At 43.1% G+C, this 17,150-nt stretch overlaps 1 protein-coding gene across 1 annotated transcript in view; it reads left to right on the forward strand.

The window, feature by feature from the left end:
• Positions 1-17,150, forward strand: part of crebbpa (CREB binding protein a) — an 83,457-nt gene that overhangs the window by 23,536 nt on the left and 42,771 nt on the right. Inside the window, exons 3-5 of the mRNA XM_056279514.1 lie at positions 7,042-7,221; positions 7,942-8,203; positions 10,691-10,804. Of these exons, the coding sequence (XP_056135489.1) occupies positions 7,042-7,221; positions 7,942-8,203; positions 10,691-10,804 (556 nt within the window). The remainder of the gene's footprint in view (positions 1-7,041; positions 7,222-7,941; positions 8,204-10,690; positions 10,805-17,150) is intronic.

Below are 17,150 nucleotides of genomic sequence, written 5' to 3' on the forward strand. Positions count from 1 at the left end.
AATCCCTGTGCGAGTGTGTATGTGTATCTAGGCTGGTTGTCTTCTTGGCTCACTTCTGTTCATTACTTTTGTTTCTTTCCTATTTCATGGACTGAGTTTAGAAATGAATTGAACACATTCCACACTTGGCAGTACTTACACCTTTGGCAGGCAGATGATATTGACACGATTGTCAACCATTCAGTCATTGTCGAGGATGAGCCCAGGGATTCCAGAATCGACGTGTGCGCGCGTGTGTGTGTGTGCGTGTGCGTGTGCGTGCGCACATGCATGCCCACTAAAGCATGTGTCAGGCATTGTTTACCTAAGCCTACCCCTGTGGTTTCGCAGGAAATCAATAGGAAGCAATCTATTCTGCTGACTCTGTATCAGAGCCAACACACCAAAGCTATCTAACCACAACACACAGACGAGGGATGCGAGCTCCTGCAAGGGGATTTGGAAGGGAGTGTGTGTGTGTGTGTGTGTGTGTGTGTGTGTGTGTGTGTGTGTGTGTGTGTGTAAAATGCATTATCAAGAAAAGACCTTCACACTAGCTTTAATCACAACATGAAGATAAAAAAAAAACTGAAGTAAATGTAGATGAGATGCGAGGTTATTATGATAATTCTGAAAGCCGCAGTGTATGAGTGTGTTTTTTGGCATATATGTGTTTGTAAAGGTTGACCAGCCAGCAGCGGCTTCAGAGGAGGAACCTGAGGCCTGAATACCCCAAGAGGATGTCTTTTGTGATGGTTTTGTTTGTGGATTTGTGTCTGTCCCTATTGTGCCGTTTTGTTCAGATTGTAAATATGTCTGAAATTATACTCTCTGCCACCCTCCCTTTCCCTCATTCATTATTTTGTGTTCGTGAATCCTCCTTTCTTTTTTTGGTCCACTAGCTGCCTCTGCTGTGTCATTCACTTGGGGAATGGCTGGTATTGTAAACCATTTTATCAGGGGAGGATTTTGGGATAGTGAGTATGATGAGAGAGGAGGAGGGTAATCCAGCCAAATAATTCAGTCTCCTTCTCCCTCTTGTCTGTAGCCTGGCTGCCTGGTGCTGTGTAGAGTATGCCAGAGAGCAGGGGACTGAATGGGCTTGTGCGCTGGAGTGGTGTTCGTGTGTCCTCTCAGCTGTGTTGAAAGGCTGCCAGTTTCTGGTCATCTCGGCTGGGTCTTTATCTGCTGTGTTGGAGTGGTGTCAACAGCTTAAGGGGATACTGTCTGGCCTGGTGTGGTTACGTTTGGTCTGTCAGTGGCTTGGAGGATCAGAGAGCAGCTCTGAGTAGCTTAGCGTGTAGAGCATGGCACTAACAGGGATTCCATTCCCACTAGGGCCACCCATGTTAGAACTGTATGCGGTCTTGATACTGTAAGATAATTAGGATAATCCGATGTGGTTTGAGGGACAGGAAAGGGAGCAGAATGTGAGAAGATGAGGTGTGAATGGGAGGACAGAGAAGAGGCAACTTCTCAAGTTTTCATCATTGCAGCAAGGTTTATGTCCAGCGACTGGTTAATCCTTAGGGCAATTGTTGTATTCAGTGTCACTAGCCAGCTAGGTTTAAAAAAAAATGGGCTCAAGTAGAGTTGCACAGTATACTGCCACTACAAAAAGTACCACAGTACTGACATCGGGGAGAGGGGATGAAGTGCATGTAAAGTTAATAAATGCATATTTCACATAGACTTTTCAGACTAGGGCTGCCGCGATTAGTCGACGTACTCAATGATGTCGACAATGAAAATGCGTCGCTGTCAATATTTTAAACTGATGCATCGTTTTTTTGTGAATTTACCTTTTTACTTTCTAAAATGTTTCAGTTCATTATAACAAATGTTTTTCTTCAATATCACTACGTAATTGCTGTGCCCATGACGTCAGTCGTTTTTGACTCCGGTTACTTGTCACATCCAGTCAACGCTACAGTTTTCAGAAAATTGTGGCGGCTGCAGCAGAGTCTGACTCAGTTGCGAAAGAGGTTCAGTGTAAAAGTTTCCGAAATCCAAGGCTTCGAAAGAATGGGAATACTTAAAATTATCATAAAACAAAAAGGTGGTTTGTGCCAAGTTTCGGTGGCATACCACAGCAGCACTAGCGCTATGCACAAGAACCTGAAGAGAAAACACAGGTGTTAGTCTGGATGATGGACCGCCAGAAAAAGCAAAACCACTGTAAGTGTTGTTTATTAAATTAACATTAGTAGGGAGTGGGAACCTCAAATAAAGCACAAATCCTAACCACATCCTGCTTATTTTGATTTTCATGTGGCTTTCGCTGTGTCGGTGGGGACGCTGTCGGCTCAGTACAGCGTCCTGATGACTCCTAGTTCTTGCTCCAGTGAATGATGAGAGTAAAATCTTCAGTACTGACCAGTATGTGTTGGTTTACGGTTTAAACATCAACAATCAAATGTCCCCCATCACCAATTGCAATTTCACAGTCTAAGAAGGCTAACCTGTCATTTTTCACATCCTCCCTGGTGAACTTGATGTGGTTGTCCACAGAGTTGATGTGGTTGGTGAAATGTGGTACATCCTGAGATGTAATTTTAACCCAGGTGTCGTCCACAAATCTTAACCAATGGCTAGGTGGTGTCCTTGTATAGGACATCAGAGCCCTCTTTTCCACTTCCTCCATATATAAGTTGACCACTACAGCTGAGACTGGGGAACCCGTAACATACCCATGTCTCTGCCTATAGTACTGTCCCCTGTATGTAAAGTACATGGACTGAAGACGCAGTTTCAGGAGCCGACACACTTGGTCAGTGTTAAGGATTGTGCTATTGCTAAGGGTGGGGTCGTTTTGTAATTTCCTACGGACCACCTCCACTGCTTCATCAACAGGAATGCACTTGAGGAAAGACTTAGCATCATAAGAGACCAAGTCAAGTCAAGTCAATTTTATTTGTATAGCCCAATATCACAAATTACAAATTTGCCTCAGTGGGCTTTACAGCAACACAACATCTTGTCCATTGTTTGATCCCTCTCCATAACGATGTCCCTCACCTTATCCACAAAATCCATGGTTTTTTGAATGTGATGTTCATTACTGCCTACCAGCAGGGTTAAGAATAGATGCAAGAAACTTGGAGATGTTTTAGGTCACTGAGTTAATCATACAAACAACAGGCCATAATGGCACATCCTGTTTATGTATTTTAGGTAAACCATACAGACTAGGTGTAGCTTCCCCTGGATATAATCTGTGGTACAAAATTCAGTCAATAGCATTGTCCTGTTCTAGGGCCAGATGACATACCTGTGGAGGCATGGAGATGTTTAGGAGAGATGGCAGTGGAGTTTTTAACTAGATTGTTTAACACAATTTTGGAAAGTGAGAGGATGCCTGAGGAGTGAAGAAGAAGCATACTGGTACCGATTTTCAAGAATAAGGGTGATGTGCAGAACTGTAGCAACTACAGAGGTATAAAGTTGATCAGCCACAGCATGAAGATATGGGAAAGAGTAATAGAAGCTAGGTTAAGAGGAGAGGTGACGATTAGTGAGCAGCAGTATGGTTCCATGCCACGAAAGAGCACCACAGATGTAATGTTTGCTTTGAGAATGTTGATGGAGAAGTATAGAGAAGGCCAGAAGGCGTTACATTGTGTGTTTGCGGATTTAGAGAAAGCATATTACAGGGTGCCGAGAAAGGAGGTGTGGTATTGCATGAGGAAGTTGGGAGCTGCAGACAAGTATGTAGGAGTGGTGCAGGGTATGTGTGAGGGAAGTGTGGTGAGGTGTGCAGTTGGAATGACAGATGGGTTCAAGGTGGAGGTGGGATTACACCAAGGATGGTTGTTTCAGGAAGGGCATCTGATGTAAAATTTTGCCAAATCAGTATGCGGATTGACGAGACCATACCGGATCGGTCGAGGCCCGCATTAACAATGGCCAGCATTGGTGCTGTGCCCCCACGGGGTCCTGATGGAAACTGTAAAATTTGCTGTGGCGACCCCTGAAAAACAGGAGAAAAGCTGAAAGAAGATGAATATGTCTGCAGTATAAACGGTTTCTGATGCAGACATCAGATTAGCCATTTGAAAACACTGTTCATCTGAATTATCTAGAAGAGGGTACTACTACCCCAAAAATTACCTTGACAGCTTGTACCAGAATGTCTTTATGCATGCTCAATAATCCAGATAAGGAAGAAAGTTGAATTAGTTCATCTGGATATAACGTTTGAGAGAAACGTTTCATCACTCATCTAAGCGACCTCTTAAGTCTCAACTGACTGCAGGTCGCCAGTGGCCACTCTTTCAAGGATGAGGATGTGCACATCCTTGATAGGGAGGAATGCTGGTTTGAATGGGGAGTCAAAGAGGCCATCTATGTGACGAGGGGATGACCATCCTTGAACCGGTGGGGGGACGAGTACATCTGTCACTATCTTACAATGCTGTGATTGCAACTATTCCTCAGTCCTCTGTGAATAGTACACATGGCCATTGTAACTAGTTAATGGTCACGGCAGTTTGCATATGAAACCGATCGTTGTTTTCGGTCGCTATGCCACTGTATTGTTTATAAGGGTGGGGATTCGTGCAGTCAGTTGAGACTGAAAAGGTCATTTAGATGAGTGATGAAACCTTTCTCTCACTAAATGTTGTGTCCAGATGAACTGATTCAACTTTCTGTGAGCTTGCACCAGACTTCCCCCTCCAATAGATCCCCATTGTTACGAAGTGTTGAAAGGGTCCTGAATTGTTATTGTTTTGTCATTACCTTCCCAGCTCTGGGATGGGTAATTTGCACAACTGCCTTCCCCAGACGTGATAGTGGATTTTCAGGCTCCCTCTTTAGAGTCATTACCCATGGTCACTATGGTGTAATCTTCTTGGCCAGACCCCACTTCAAGGTGTAAGGTCTGGCTGAATCCATTACCAAAGGCAGATAATGGGAGAAACAGACATGGTATTTCCGTTTTGAAGAGACTAGTTACTATTCTGGTGGGTGAGACTTAAAGCGACTGTACGCCTCCAAAGTTGCACAGAATCACATATGTTGGAAATTTGGGGAAGTCAGCAATGGAGAAGTTTTCAGACAAATCTCCATCAAAACATTTTTGGATAAAAGTAACAAACACAGCCTGTTCAATGTTAATCATAAAACCCCAACATGCTGTAGGTTTAGAAGAGCTGACTGGGGCCTATTGAAACTAGTGAAGTGATGGTTGTCAATCTAATGCCCTACATACAAAGGGCCATAACTGTAAAAACCAGGCATTTACCATAGCCAGTTGGCAAAGAGATAAATATGTTTTAAACTTGGTTTTTAATACATTTTCTTCAATAAATCTTTAACAGAATGAGTCAAACATGCATGGAGGTGAGCATAATCAAATCTTTTGTCATAGTTATCCATGCTGAAAAGTTTCGAGTGTTGGTAGGGGGATGTTAAAATCTGTGACACAGTTAACTCCAAGAGGAAATCATCACCGTCATCATCCGTTCCATAACCTGTGGAGGTTGTAGGAGCACAGCTGATGCCTCAACAGGTTGAGTCATCATTGTGTTTCAGTAGGGGGAGAACCTGGTGGTCCCTATCTCCTCTCCAGGTATGGATGGCCGTTGGTTCACAGAGGAACTCATCCGCCCTTTGACAGGCTTTGTTTTTAGTCCTGCTGGGTGTCCACACACCCTCCTCACAGCAACCCAGGGATTGAAGTGGGGATGCCGGTTTAGTTGCCGACGACCTGACGGTTGCAGTTTAGCGTTGTACCCAGGATAAAAGAGGAAAGGGGAAATGGCAGGGGGATATGTCTGACAAGGTTTGGTTGGCACCAATCAAAACACAATAGGAGTTTCCCACATCCGTCAGGCCAGCCTACCATGGTAGGCATAAACAGTATGACATCGAAAGTTGATGTGGTAGACATCTGAATGAAATGTTGCCACCATGGAAGGCAGGTGATATGCCCAAGTATATCGGTAGTCACCAAAGAGGTACGAAGGGTTTGATAAATTCCCGTATGCACTCATCAGCATATATTAGCTCCAGAACTGCCAGTTATCCAAGTAATAGACGAACAATATAACTGATTTTAATGAGCCATTCTCAGTTGTGTTGTACCAGCTGTCTACTTAGACTTACCTGGCTTCCATCACATTGGATAATGGAAGATCATACTTTAATTCATGATATATTTAATCATTATAGAATCTTTACGTTGCATATTTTTATTTATTTATTTTCAGTTTATATTAATGCCCTCTTGCAAGAACTGACTGTTCGATAATAAAAGGGTTTTTCATGATATTATAGTTTTGTAAATTTCTTTGAAAAGCACGAAGGAAAATCAAAATTATTTGGTTTTTTGCAATGGTACAAAAACAAATTGGTGAATAAATAAAAACATACCAGTACTTGGTTTCCAGTGTTCAGCCCAGTGTTTCCTGAAATTCAGCTCTTGCTTCAGCCAAGAATTTTCATTTCAGTGCATCACTACTGCTTACTGTAATGAAAAAAAGGTAAAAAGACAAATAAAGTAAAACAATTCTGTTCCATGTGCTACCACTATGTACCACCTCAACTCCTTCAGAGGGAAGGGGGGGAATTGATCAGATCTCGTTGGAGGACAAGAAAATGCCATAAGCCATTTTTCGAGGCTTGAGGTTAAAACTCCCTCCTCCCAATTGCTGGTCTCATGCTGACTATTGACAGTGCCAAATCACCAGAGGTATGGATTGGACAGGGTGCAGCTAACTTGCAGAGCACCCTGGGAAAGCTTACATGTAGAGAAGGTATTGCTGCGATAAATGGGCGCTGAGGTAAAGGCAGGTCCATACTGACATGTTGATGCTGTGTAATGATTGTAGCTGAAGCAGCCACAACAGGACCCAGCAGCTGACATCGAGGGGTCTCCTTTTATTAATCGTCAGCACATAATTAGCTTCGTGTACCGATTACATTGCCTTAAAATGGAACTTACTTTGCAGCTGTGTATTGCTTTTACTGATTTGTGGGGGGGGGCACTACTCTATTGCAGTTATGAATTTTCTTTTTTAGATACTTCTAACCACTTGTTTTTTTGTCTTGTCTGTCCAGATGGGGTTGAACAGTAATGGGGGTCCATTCAGCGCTCAGGCCTATGGCCAGGGCACCGGAGGGCCAGGTCAGCAGCTCAACTCACAGCAGCAAATCCAAAACAAGGCTGGCCTAGGAAACAGCCTGCCGCCCTTCCCCAGCGAGCTCAAAGGGGGTGCCGTCAACAGTGTGCCAAACATGGTTTGTCCTTATCACATGTACACAAATTACAACACACCTACAAGTTGTAATTCACTTAGCTCTGAGTGCTATTTCCCACGGGCGCGCGCACAACTGCCACCGAGGGCTATGCGTGTCAAATTTTGGTCAGTCACTCACTCATGGAAAACCCAAGAGGGACTTGGTCGACTGTTGCCCTATTTCACACTAAACACTGCCTTGCTGCACTTACACATGCAGTACAGGTGCGCCGTGGGTCAAGACGGTTTCGTGCTTGTTTTACTACAGTATATAGTGCCAGATGTGTCTTGATCGTGTGTAGTTATCATCAAAAATAATTACTACACCACAGTTTGATGTTGAGCATAGGGCCACATTATTGTGGTTTAAATTATCTTGATTAATTTGCTAGATATTGTCAGGATGGTAATTATGTTGAATAAAACTCATAGTGATTCAAATGGCAAGATAGGCTGCGTTGATTTAATTGTTGCCATCTAATGTTTTGATGATTTTCAGCAGCAGTATTGTAAGTATTGCCCTTATGAGGATATTATAATGTACTGAATTGATTGTGCAGTTCTACTCGGCGTAGTGCTAGGCTTTGTTTCATTTGATTTATTCAGTTTATTTTTTCCTTTAAAACACTGAACATTCATCAGTCTCTCTTTATGAAGAAAAGAAATACCATCCTGAGTTGCCGTCATTCTTTTTTTTCTCTCTCTCCCCTCCTATTTGCAGCAGCCCCAGCAGCAGGCGGCCATGTTGCCCCTGGCGGGTGGTGGCGGTGGTGGAGGGGCAGCTCCAGCGGCGGGCCCTACAGCTGACCCGGAGAAGCGCAAGCTGATCCAGCAGCAGCTGGTCCTGCTGCTCCATGCACATAAGTGCCAGCGGCGGGAGCAGGCCAATGGGGAGGTGAGGGCATGTGTCTTGCCCCACTGCCGCACCATGAAGAACGTCCTTAACCACATGACCCACTGCCAGGCTGGCAAGTCCTGCCAGGGTGAGTCTGAATTTGCATTTCCTAGGGCCTCATGTATAAATGTTGCATATTAACAAAAGTTTGCGTGTGTACGCCAGCAGGAGAGGCCACAAGTATCTTATTAAGACAGAACTTTATACTGATCCACCTGTGGGTGAGTTTCAATGGCGTTCAGTGGCTTCATCTGTGTATGAATGTGTATGTGAATGGGTGAATGTGAGGCATACATTGTAAAAAAGCGCTTTGAGTGGCTGGTAGACTAGAAAAGCGCTATATAAAATGCAGTCCATTTACCATTTACTGCCATACAAACTTTGACCCATGCAGACATACATTTTGGACACAGTGGGAAATAATAACAATGGCGAAGTCATGAAATAAAGCATAATGGCCTTTTCACTCAATGTATCCCACTCTGTCAAAGTGCAATTGTTTTTAAATGAGTTAAGTATCAGATAAAACCTATGTGTAGGTACCTATGCAAAAGATTTGGCTTCAAAATTACATGTTTTGATGCTTTTTTAATTTAGCTCACTTCCGAAAGATTTCCAAATTTCAGTGTGAAATGGCTGTAAACATTTTATTAACATTTCATTAAAATACTGTTGAAGTAAGACTTGTTTTACTTCATTCAATCAAATGCATGTTGATTTTTATCGGGTTTTTGTGTCTAGTCCCACGAATATCAGCATATCAGAATGTCATTGAATCCCCCCAGGTGTTTTGTGATATTGCAAGCTACGTATATCGCAGTTGCATTATGTAGCATGATTATTGCAATATGACATAATGTCCGTATTGTGCAGCCCCTAATTCGTATTTGTAACTTCTGTAACTAATAGTATTGCTCAAACAAAGAACCCCTGTTTTGACAGCCTTATTTAAGTTTGGCTTCATCTATTGCATTTCTGTTGGATCTTTTATGCAAAGTTGAGTATCAAGCTTAACACATTCAGTTGGCTAAAATGTATAACTCTTTATGTTTCTGTCCCACTTCTACCATATTTGGTAACTCGTTTTCTTTTACTCGGGTCCTCCTCATCTCTATGCCACCTAAATTAATCTGGCAGCCAGGCCTTGTCTCTTATCTACTACTACTACTACTACTACTACAGGCCTTGTCTCTTATCATGCTCTAATATTTGGGACAGTTGTCTAGAGTTGGCCTCGGGTTTAGCAAATGTTCACCTCAGAGAGCCAAGAGTCTGCTGTATTGGTACTGTTTGGTAAGGCTCATAAGTAGGGATGCATGATGATATTGGCATGACATCGGTATCAGCCGATAAAAACTCAAGAAGTTAATTATCGACATCGACCGATATGAAAATTTCTGTCTGTGTCTGGCCAATAAGGTGACGCGTTAACTATGTGCACGACAACGCCAAATGTTTATTATGAGCGGCAGCAACAAGCATCAACATGTCAGTACTATGGAAGTGTTTTGAACTATCTGAAACAGATAACAAAATTCCTATTTGCAATGCTTGTAAAGCACTAGTGATGCGAGGAGGGGTAAAACCACACAGCTTTAACTCTACCAATTTAATTAGTTTGAGTTTAATTAATTAGAGTTTGAAGATATTAGCAAAAATCCAATATCATACATCCCTACTCATAAGCTAAATCTGAACCCTGCTCTTTGTCTGTTGTTGCTTACTAAATGTGGAATAAGCTGCCAAATTGATAGGAATACTGATGTTTATTTTGAGGGTTTGCCAAAGGTATTGGCACTTTGACAAAGACAAAACAGTATAATTGTATTTATCAGTGCAAGGCCCTCAAAGCTTGAAGTCAAGTAGTAATTGGCCTTTTGCATGTTAAGCAACTCTCAATGGTACCAAGCAGCCGGCAGGCTGCCTTAGGCTTTGCCCTGGCCGATATCTATCCTGACTACAATCCCTTGTCAAATTAGATGCTACACTATAAGCCTGTTGGCCTGGCTATAGCCGAGAGACCTGGCAGCTCAATCTGTAAGGTTGCAAACTAGGGACAGCTAGTATTAGTTTTTGGCATTCTTCTCAGCCAAATGTACAACCTTCTAACACTGAAAATTGATGCAATGTACTGAACTGCATATGGTTGACTGTTGGACAAGTAACTTTTTGGCATTAATCTTTTTCATGTTTTCTTAATCTCACTCATGCTTCACAGCATTTCCATGACATGTTTACATATGTTCTTCCAGTTAGTTAGGGTGACCAGATTTTCAAAGCCCCAAACCTGGACTGACAGTGCACATGCATAATGCACATCCTTATTCCTTCAACAGCTTGTTCATTAGTGGCTTTGTTACACGTCTGTCTTTTGCTTAACTGGAAATATAGCCAATTATCATTGACATTTTAGGATTTTATATCACCAACGAGGGCTGTCGATCACATTTTTAGCATGCTAATCGTGTGACAGGCTATGATTAATTGCAATTAAATTAGATTACATTTGTAGCAAGAGATGGAAGAGTACAAACTATCAGGTTTTCAAAGTTTTTTTTTTTCCCCCCTGCTCCAGTGGCGCACTGTGCATCGTCCAGACAGATCATCTCTCACTGGAAAAACTGTACCAGACATGACTGTCCCGTGTGCCTGCCTCTTAAGAATGCCAGTGATAAGCGCACCCAGCAGCGTGAGTACATACAATGTTTTAATTCAGAAAAAAAAATAACCCAGCTTTGGGTCTTATAACACAGCTTTCATGCACAATGTGCTCCTTCTTCTATGGTTGTGCATCATGTGGGGATAGCTTAAAGCGGTGGTTCTCTATCCTGTCCTTGGGGACCCTGGTATTGCTGGGCTTCTTTTCTGGCAGGTAGAAACGTATGTTCAGCTGTTGTGTGTGGTATTGCCCCCATTTGATCAGCAGGTTTTTAGAGCTAATGAAACAGGTTAGCATAATTATTTATCTGGCACAACGGAATACCAGCACTACTGGGGGTCCCGGGGAACTGAATTGATATCCACTGCTTTATGCCATCTTTAAATGACATTCTTCTTTCGGCTGCTCCCGTCAGGGGTTGCCACAGTGGATCATCTATTTCCATTTTTTCCTTTTCTCTGCATCTTCCTCTGTCACGCCAACCATCTGCATGTCCTCCCTCACCACATCCATAAACCCTTCTCTTTGACCTTCCTCTTTTCCTCTTGCCTGGCAACTCCCATCATCAGCATCCTTCTCCCAATATACCCAGCATCTATCCTCCGTACATGTCCAAACCATCTCAATCATGCCTCTCCTGCTTTGTCTCCAAACCGTCCAACCTGAGCTGTCCCTCTAATATACTCATTCTTAATCCTGTCCATCTTCATCATTCCCAATGAAAATCTCAGCATCTTCAACTCTGCCACCTCCAGCTCCGCCTCCTGTCTTTTCATCAGTGTCACCGTCTCCCAACCATACAACATAGCTGGTCTCACTACCATCTTGTAAACTTTCCCTTTCACTCTTGTTGGTACCCTCTGTTGCAAATCACTCCTGACACTCTTCTCCACCCTGCCTGCGTTCTCTTCTTCATCTCTCTTCTGCTCTTCCCGTTACTTTGAACAGTTGAACAGTGTGGAGTACAAAATGTACTCCATATGCACTGCGTATGTACTCTGTAGTTTTCCATTTCTCTGTTTGTATGAAACTTCTCACTCACTGCAGACACACATACCCATTGTTCTCATGCGTACCTTCCATGGGGCCACATAGCAACTGTTATCATGCTTACCTCCCCATTGCCGCATCCCATGAACGGCCTGGTACAGCAAAAGACAAGTGTAACGAACTTACAGACACTCACGAGGCACAGAGCATGATTAACATAGATGTTTCCTGCATTCCTTTGTAAGATTACACCTTAGTTGGTGCAGGAAACATAGTGTATGACGCGACGGACTGTTCTATAAAAAAACACTATCTCCAGCTCAGGGGCAGAGCATATCCTCACAGACGAACCTCTGTGTGGCCTTATGTCTCTCCATCTGCAGATGCATTAAGATTCTCTGTTTGCTTTAATATTTGTCCGATGATTATTCTCCCCAGAGATTGCGGGGGCAAGAGCCCATTAAAGGATAAAGGAAAATCCACAACAATTGCCACCTCTGCTCCTTGCATCCTCACAATTCCCCTGTCCTCCCCCTCATTCACGCTAATGTATTCCATCTTGCTCCTACTGACTTTCATTCCTCTTCTCTCCAGTGCATACCTCCACCTCTCCAGGCTCTCCTCAACCTGCTCCCTACTCTCACTACAGATCACAATGTCATCCACAAACATCATAGTCCACAGAGAATCCTGCCTGATCTTGTCCGTCAACCTGTCTATCGTCCATCCTTAAATGATGAATGGCATAAAACATAACCATGGCCTCACTCCAACCACATAAACATGCTCTTGCTATAGAAAATATTATTGTATATAGCTCAAAGTTGGTTTTCCTCATACGCTACTCAGCTCTGAAGCTTTTTGTACTTTTTATCCTTTGTATCTTTGATATTTGCAAAAGTAGCTTTATCTAACGTGGAACAGCAGTTCATTGGAAGCTGAGTGGTTTGCAGGTTTTCTCCCTGTTACACTTCGAAATGACTTTTGATGGTGCTCAGAGTTGAGGACAGTGTAAGAGCACTACCCGTTCCCATTATCAAGCCATATCTTTCAATAAAGGGGTCAATGGCAGGGCTGTGTTTGGCCTCTGTCAGAGACTATAGTGTACCATCAAGTGTAACAGACCTCCAAACACAGCAGGCTTTGGGTTCAGTTCATATTAGCAGTCTTAATTTTAGCTGCTAGGTAGGGGTATATCGTCATATTGCAATTATATTATTATTATTATTATATTCAATGCTTGGGTAAATATAGCCTTAGTTATACATCTAGAAAGAATCTTATTAGCTGTCTGTGAATGTTCTCATTCATCCAGGTCATGGTTATCCAAAGGAGTTGAATCAAGTGCAACTGGACTTGGTATATATCCGTGAAGACGTTTCGCCTCTCATCCAAGAGGCTTCCTCAGTTCGTGCCTTTCTGACTAGACCTAGCTAGTCCGACTGGCTGGTGATGAGACTCAGAATTTATCCTCTATGTGTCGTTGTCAGAGCTATTGATATGCGTGGCTCTATCTACACCTAAAGAAGAAGACACACTCCTTCGAGGACAACAACGTACACATTTTGGACAGAGAAGATAGATGGTTTGAAAGAGGGGTGAAGGAAGCCATCTATGCGAAACTGGAAAAACCATCCCTCAACAGAGGAGGAGGTCCACCACCACCTATCTCCCACTTACAATGCTGTCCTGTCATCTCTACCCAGGAGACTCAAGAAGCCTAGCCTCCAAGAAGAACAGTCGGTCACTAACGGCTCCAACGACTCTCATGACCACTGAATAATGAAGTCGAAACTAACACCCCCAACTACCATCGCTACTAAACAAATGCAAATTAATAGTTCCGATGGCGACGGGCGCAGCTGGACATCGGAGCACAGGAGAGCCACGCATATCAATAGCTCCGATAACGACGGGCACGGCCCAACATTGGTACACAAAGAGCCACGCATATCAATAGCTCTGACAACGACTCCTAGAGGATACATTCTGAGTCTCATCACCAGCCAGTCAGACTAGCTTGGTCTAGTCAGAAAGGCACGAACTGAGGAAGCCTCTTGGATGAGAGGCGAAACGTCTTCACGGATATATACCAAGTCCAGTTGCACTTGATTCAACTCCTTTGGATAATCTTATTAGCTGTTTTCCACACAACAGACTACAGAACACTTGAAACCAGGCACACGTGTTTGAGCAAAGAAAAGCTTTATGTACTGTCATGCAGAGTGTAAAGCCCACCAGCCAGGCAATTTATTTAGTTCTGTGTTCCTCCACACTGGCTGACAGAGCTCCACATGCAAGAGTGGAGTCCTGCTGGGGCTCGTAATCTGACACACACGAGGGAGGAGGGGAATGCGGGAGAGAGGACTTGGAGAGTGACTGAAACAGCGTTAGATCACTTTTCTGCCTCGTGCCAGACACTGCTCTTGCTTTTTCTTTCTCTTCATCTGTTACTTAGGGCCCTATGATTTCTGTTATGCAGAAAACATAGACGGAATAGCGGAATTCGATAATGAAAACAGAACCAACGGTAAAATGCAGAGTATCATAGAATTTGCCATAATGTGGATGCAGTTTATAAAAATCAGGGCTTTCCCTACAATTATAAGCATTTTTTCATGGTGCTTAAGATGAATAAACGGGGGAAAAACTATGCCGAGACTCTGTGTTTTGGTGTCATTTACGGGCATGCTGCTGCAGCTTCTGTCCTCTGGCTGCTGTCTGCGTTTCACCGAGGGTGGGGCTCAGCCCCTCTTCCACACATGTTGAAGAGGCCCTCTGAGATGGTTTCGACACTAACAGCTAAATTTAGAGCAGAGCGATATCCTAACGACTACTATGAGTCAGGAGAACAACTGTTCGTAAGTTTTGCCAGCATACTATTGACTGGACCCGTAAGAGTACACTCGATGACCACCTACGATCAAAATCTCACATCAAAAACCAAGAGGCAGCGTGCTAGCAAGAAGAGCTCATCACTTCAACAAACTCCTAGCAGTGCATCCACATCAGCAGATGAAGATGCGAGTTGGTTGAAGACTTGCTGGCTGTAAGCATTGAGTCAGATATTCCGTTGGGGAAAAAATGAAAAAGCATTGTAAACAAGGAAGCACTTTATTTGATACAAACAGTCAATGTTACAAATTTATTGTTATTCATAAAATTTTAAGTATTTTCTTGTTGAATTATTGAAATTTCATTCATCCACCACTAGGGCATTAACGACTGCTCCATTTTAGTGGTTGTCAACTGCTCCCAAAAAGTAGTCGAGAAGTCGATTAATCATGGGAGCTATACTTTTTTCACCCAATTAACTCAATTATCATCAAAACCGTCTCAACTACAACCAGTAAAGGTTAAATAATGTAAACGGGCTGTTTACAAATGATCCAAAATCTAATTAGACTACACCCGAGGAGCCTGTATGAGCCAGAGCGTTTGATTGCGGTAACAACGCAACTGCTTTCTTGCAGGTGTTTTAGTTTAACCAGTGACCGTGTTAAAGCAAAATTATGCAACTTTTGTTTTGTTTAACTTAAAGCATCTTTAAATCCCCCCCCCTCTCCTCTCTCCTCTCCCCAATTGTACTTGACCAATTACCCTACTCTTCACAGCCGTCTTCCTACCCGTAGACACGGCCAATTGTGTCTGTAGAGACGTGTGACCAAGCCGGAGGTAACACGGGGATTCGCCCCGCCAACCCCCGTGTTGGTAGGCAACGGAATAGACTGTTGCGCTACCTGGGCGCCAACATCTTCAAATTCATTTTGATGGTAAACACAAATAATAAAGGGAGACTGGTGCCTCTTCCATTACCACGCCGCGCCTCAAACACCTGTTCTTGCACTATGTAGCTTGGGTTGAGTGGGTGGGTACACTCACCCGCAAGCGATATTTTTTTCCCTACAATGGTGAAGTGGTGTACCATCAAAATGATTTTGAAGCTGTTATTGTTAGGTAAAAAAGTTTCACAATGTTGCTTTAATTGGTGACTTTCAGCCGAGTGCGTCCATGTTTGTCGTGGTGACGGCAACTTTTGAAAAGCCTAAAAACCTTAAATTGAATGTTCAATACAGTTTCAAGTCGCCTGGTCCTTTTTATCCTACTTTAAGTAAATTAAACGGTGTCGCCAACAAGACGCATTCAGATTTCTTGAAGTTACTTTTAATGTGAGGAAAAGCTGATTAGTTTACCAGACTAGTCTTGTGACAGGCATATCAACAAGTGCAGTTAGAGGAAAACTCCAAACGCTACCTGACTGTTAATACGCGAAAAGGGCTGTACCATTACAATCGTTTGCCATATGGTGTCGTTACCGCACCTGCAGTCTTTCAAAAGCTCATGGATCAAGTCCTTCAGGGCATGGAGAGTATCATCTGTTACTTAGATGACATTTTGATAACTGGGAGGGATACAGAGAGAGGTACCTATGTAACTTAGAGGAGGTTTTTAGGAGAATAGAAGCCCACAATCTCAGGGTGAAATGGGACAAGTGTGAATTCATGCAGAGCATTGTATCATACTTAGGCTGTGTCATAGGTGCCACGGGCATCCACCCAATGAAAGAAAAGACAGATGGTATCCAAAAGGTCGCAGATCCAAAAAATGTAACTGAACGCGGATCGTTCTTGGCTCTGCTAAACTACTATGGGGAATTTATCCCTAATCTATCTATCTTGATTCAGCCGATGACAGCATTGCTACACAGAGATGCAATCTGGAAGTGGTCTGAGAAATGTCAGTGTATTTGATAATGCTAAGAAATCCCTCCAGTCTAACAAAGTGTTAGTACATTATGACCCTGAGTTACCCATCATTCTGGCCAGTGATGCATCCCCTTGTGGGGTTGGTTCTGTAATTGGTCACAAAATGAAAGATGGAAGTGAATGAATCTTTACAAAAACCGAACAAAATTACTCACAAATCGAGAAGGAGGTACTTGGTCTGGTATTTGGGGTTTTGAAGTTCAATGATTATTTTTATGGTAGGAAGTTCCTCTTGTTGACAGACCATAAGCCATTGCTGAAAATTTTAGGACCAAAACAGGTGTGCCATTAAAGATGGGCTCTAATTCTAGCAGCATATACATACGAAATCCAATACAAGAGATCTGAGCAGCATAGTAATGCTGGCCGATGCCTTATCTAGGTTACCTGTGAAGCCTAGTGATGATGTGGTGTCAAACCCGGGGAGAGTCTCTTACCTTGATGAATTAACACAGCTAGAGAGATAGGTAGAGAAACAGACCGAGGTCCTGTTTTGAAAGTGGTAAAGCAGCTGGTAATGACAGGCTGGCCTAAACGTGTACAGAATGAGTCACTGAAGCCTTATTTTCAGAGAAAATTTGAGCTGACCATAGACGATGATTGCCTATTGTGGGGGTTAC

Source organism: Lampris incognitus, chromosome 5 (assembly GCF_029633865.1).
Source record: "Lampris incognitus isolate fLamInc1 chromosome 5, fLamInc1.hap2, whole genome shotgun sequence".
Taxonomy (NCBI): domain Eukaryota; kingdom Metazoa; phylum Chordata; class Actinopteri; order Lampriformes; family Lampridae; genus Lampris; species Lampris incognitus.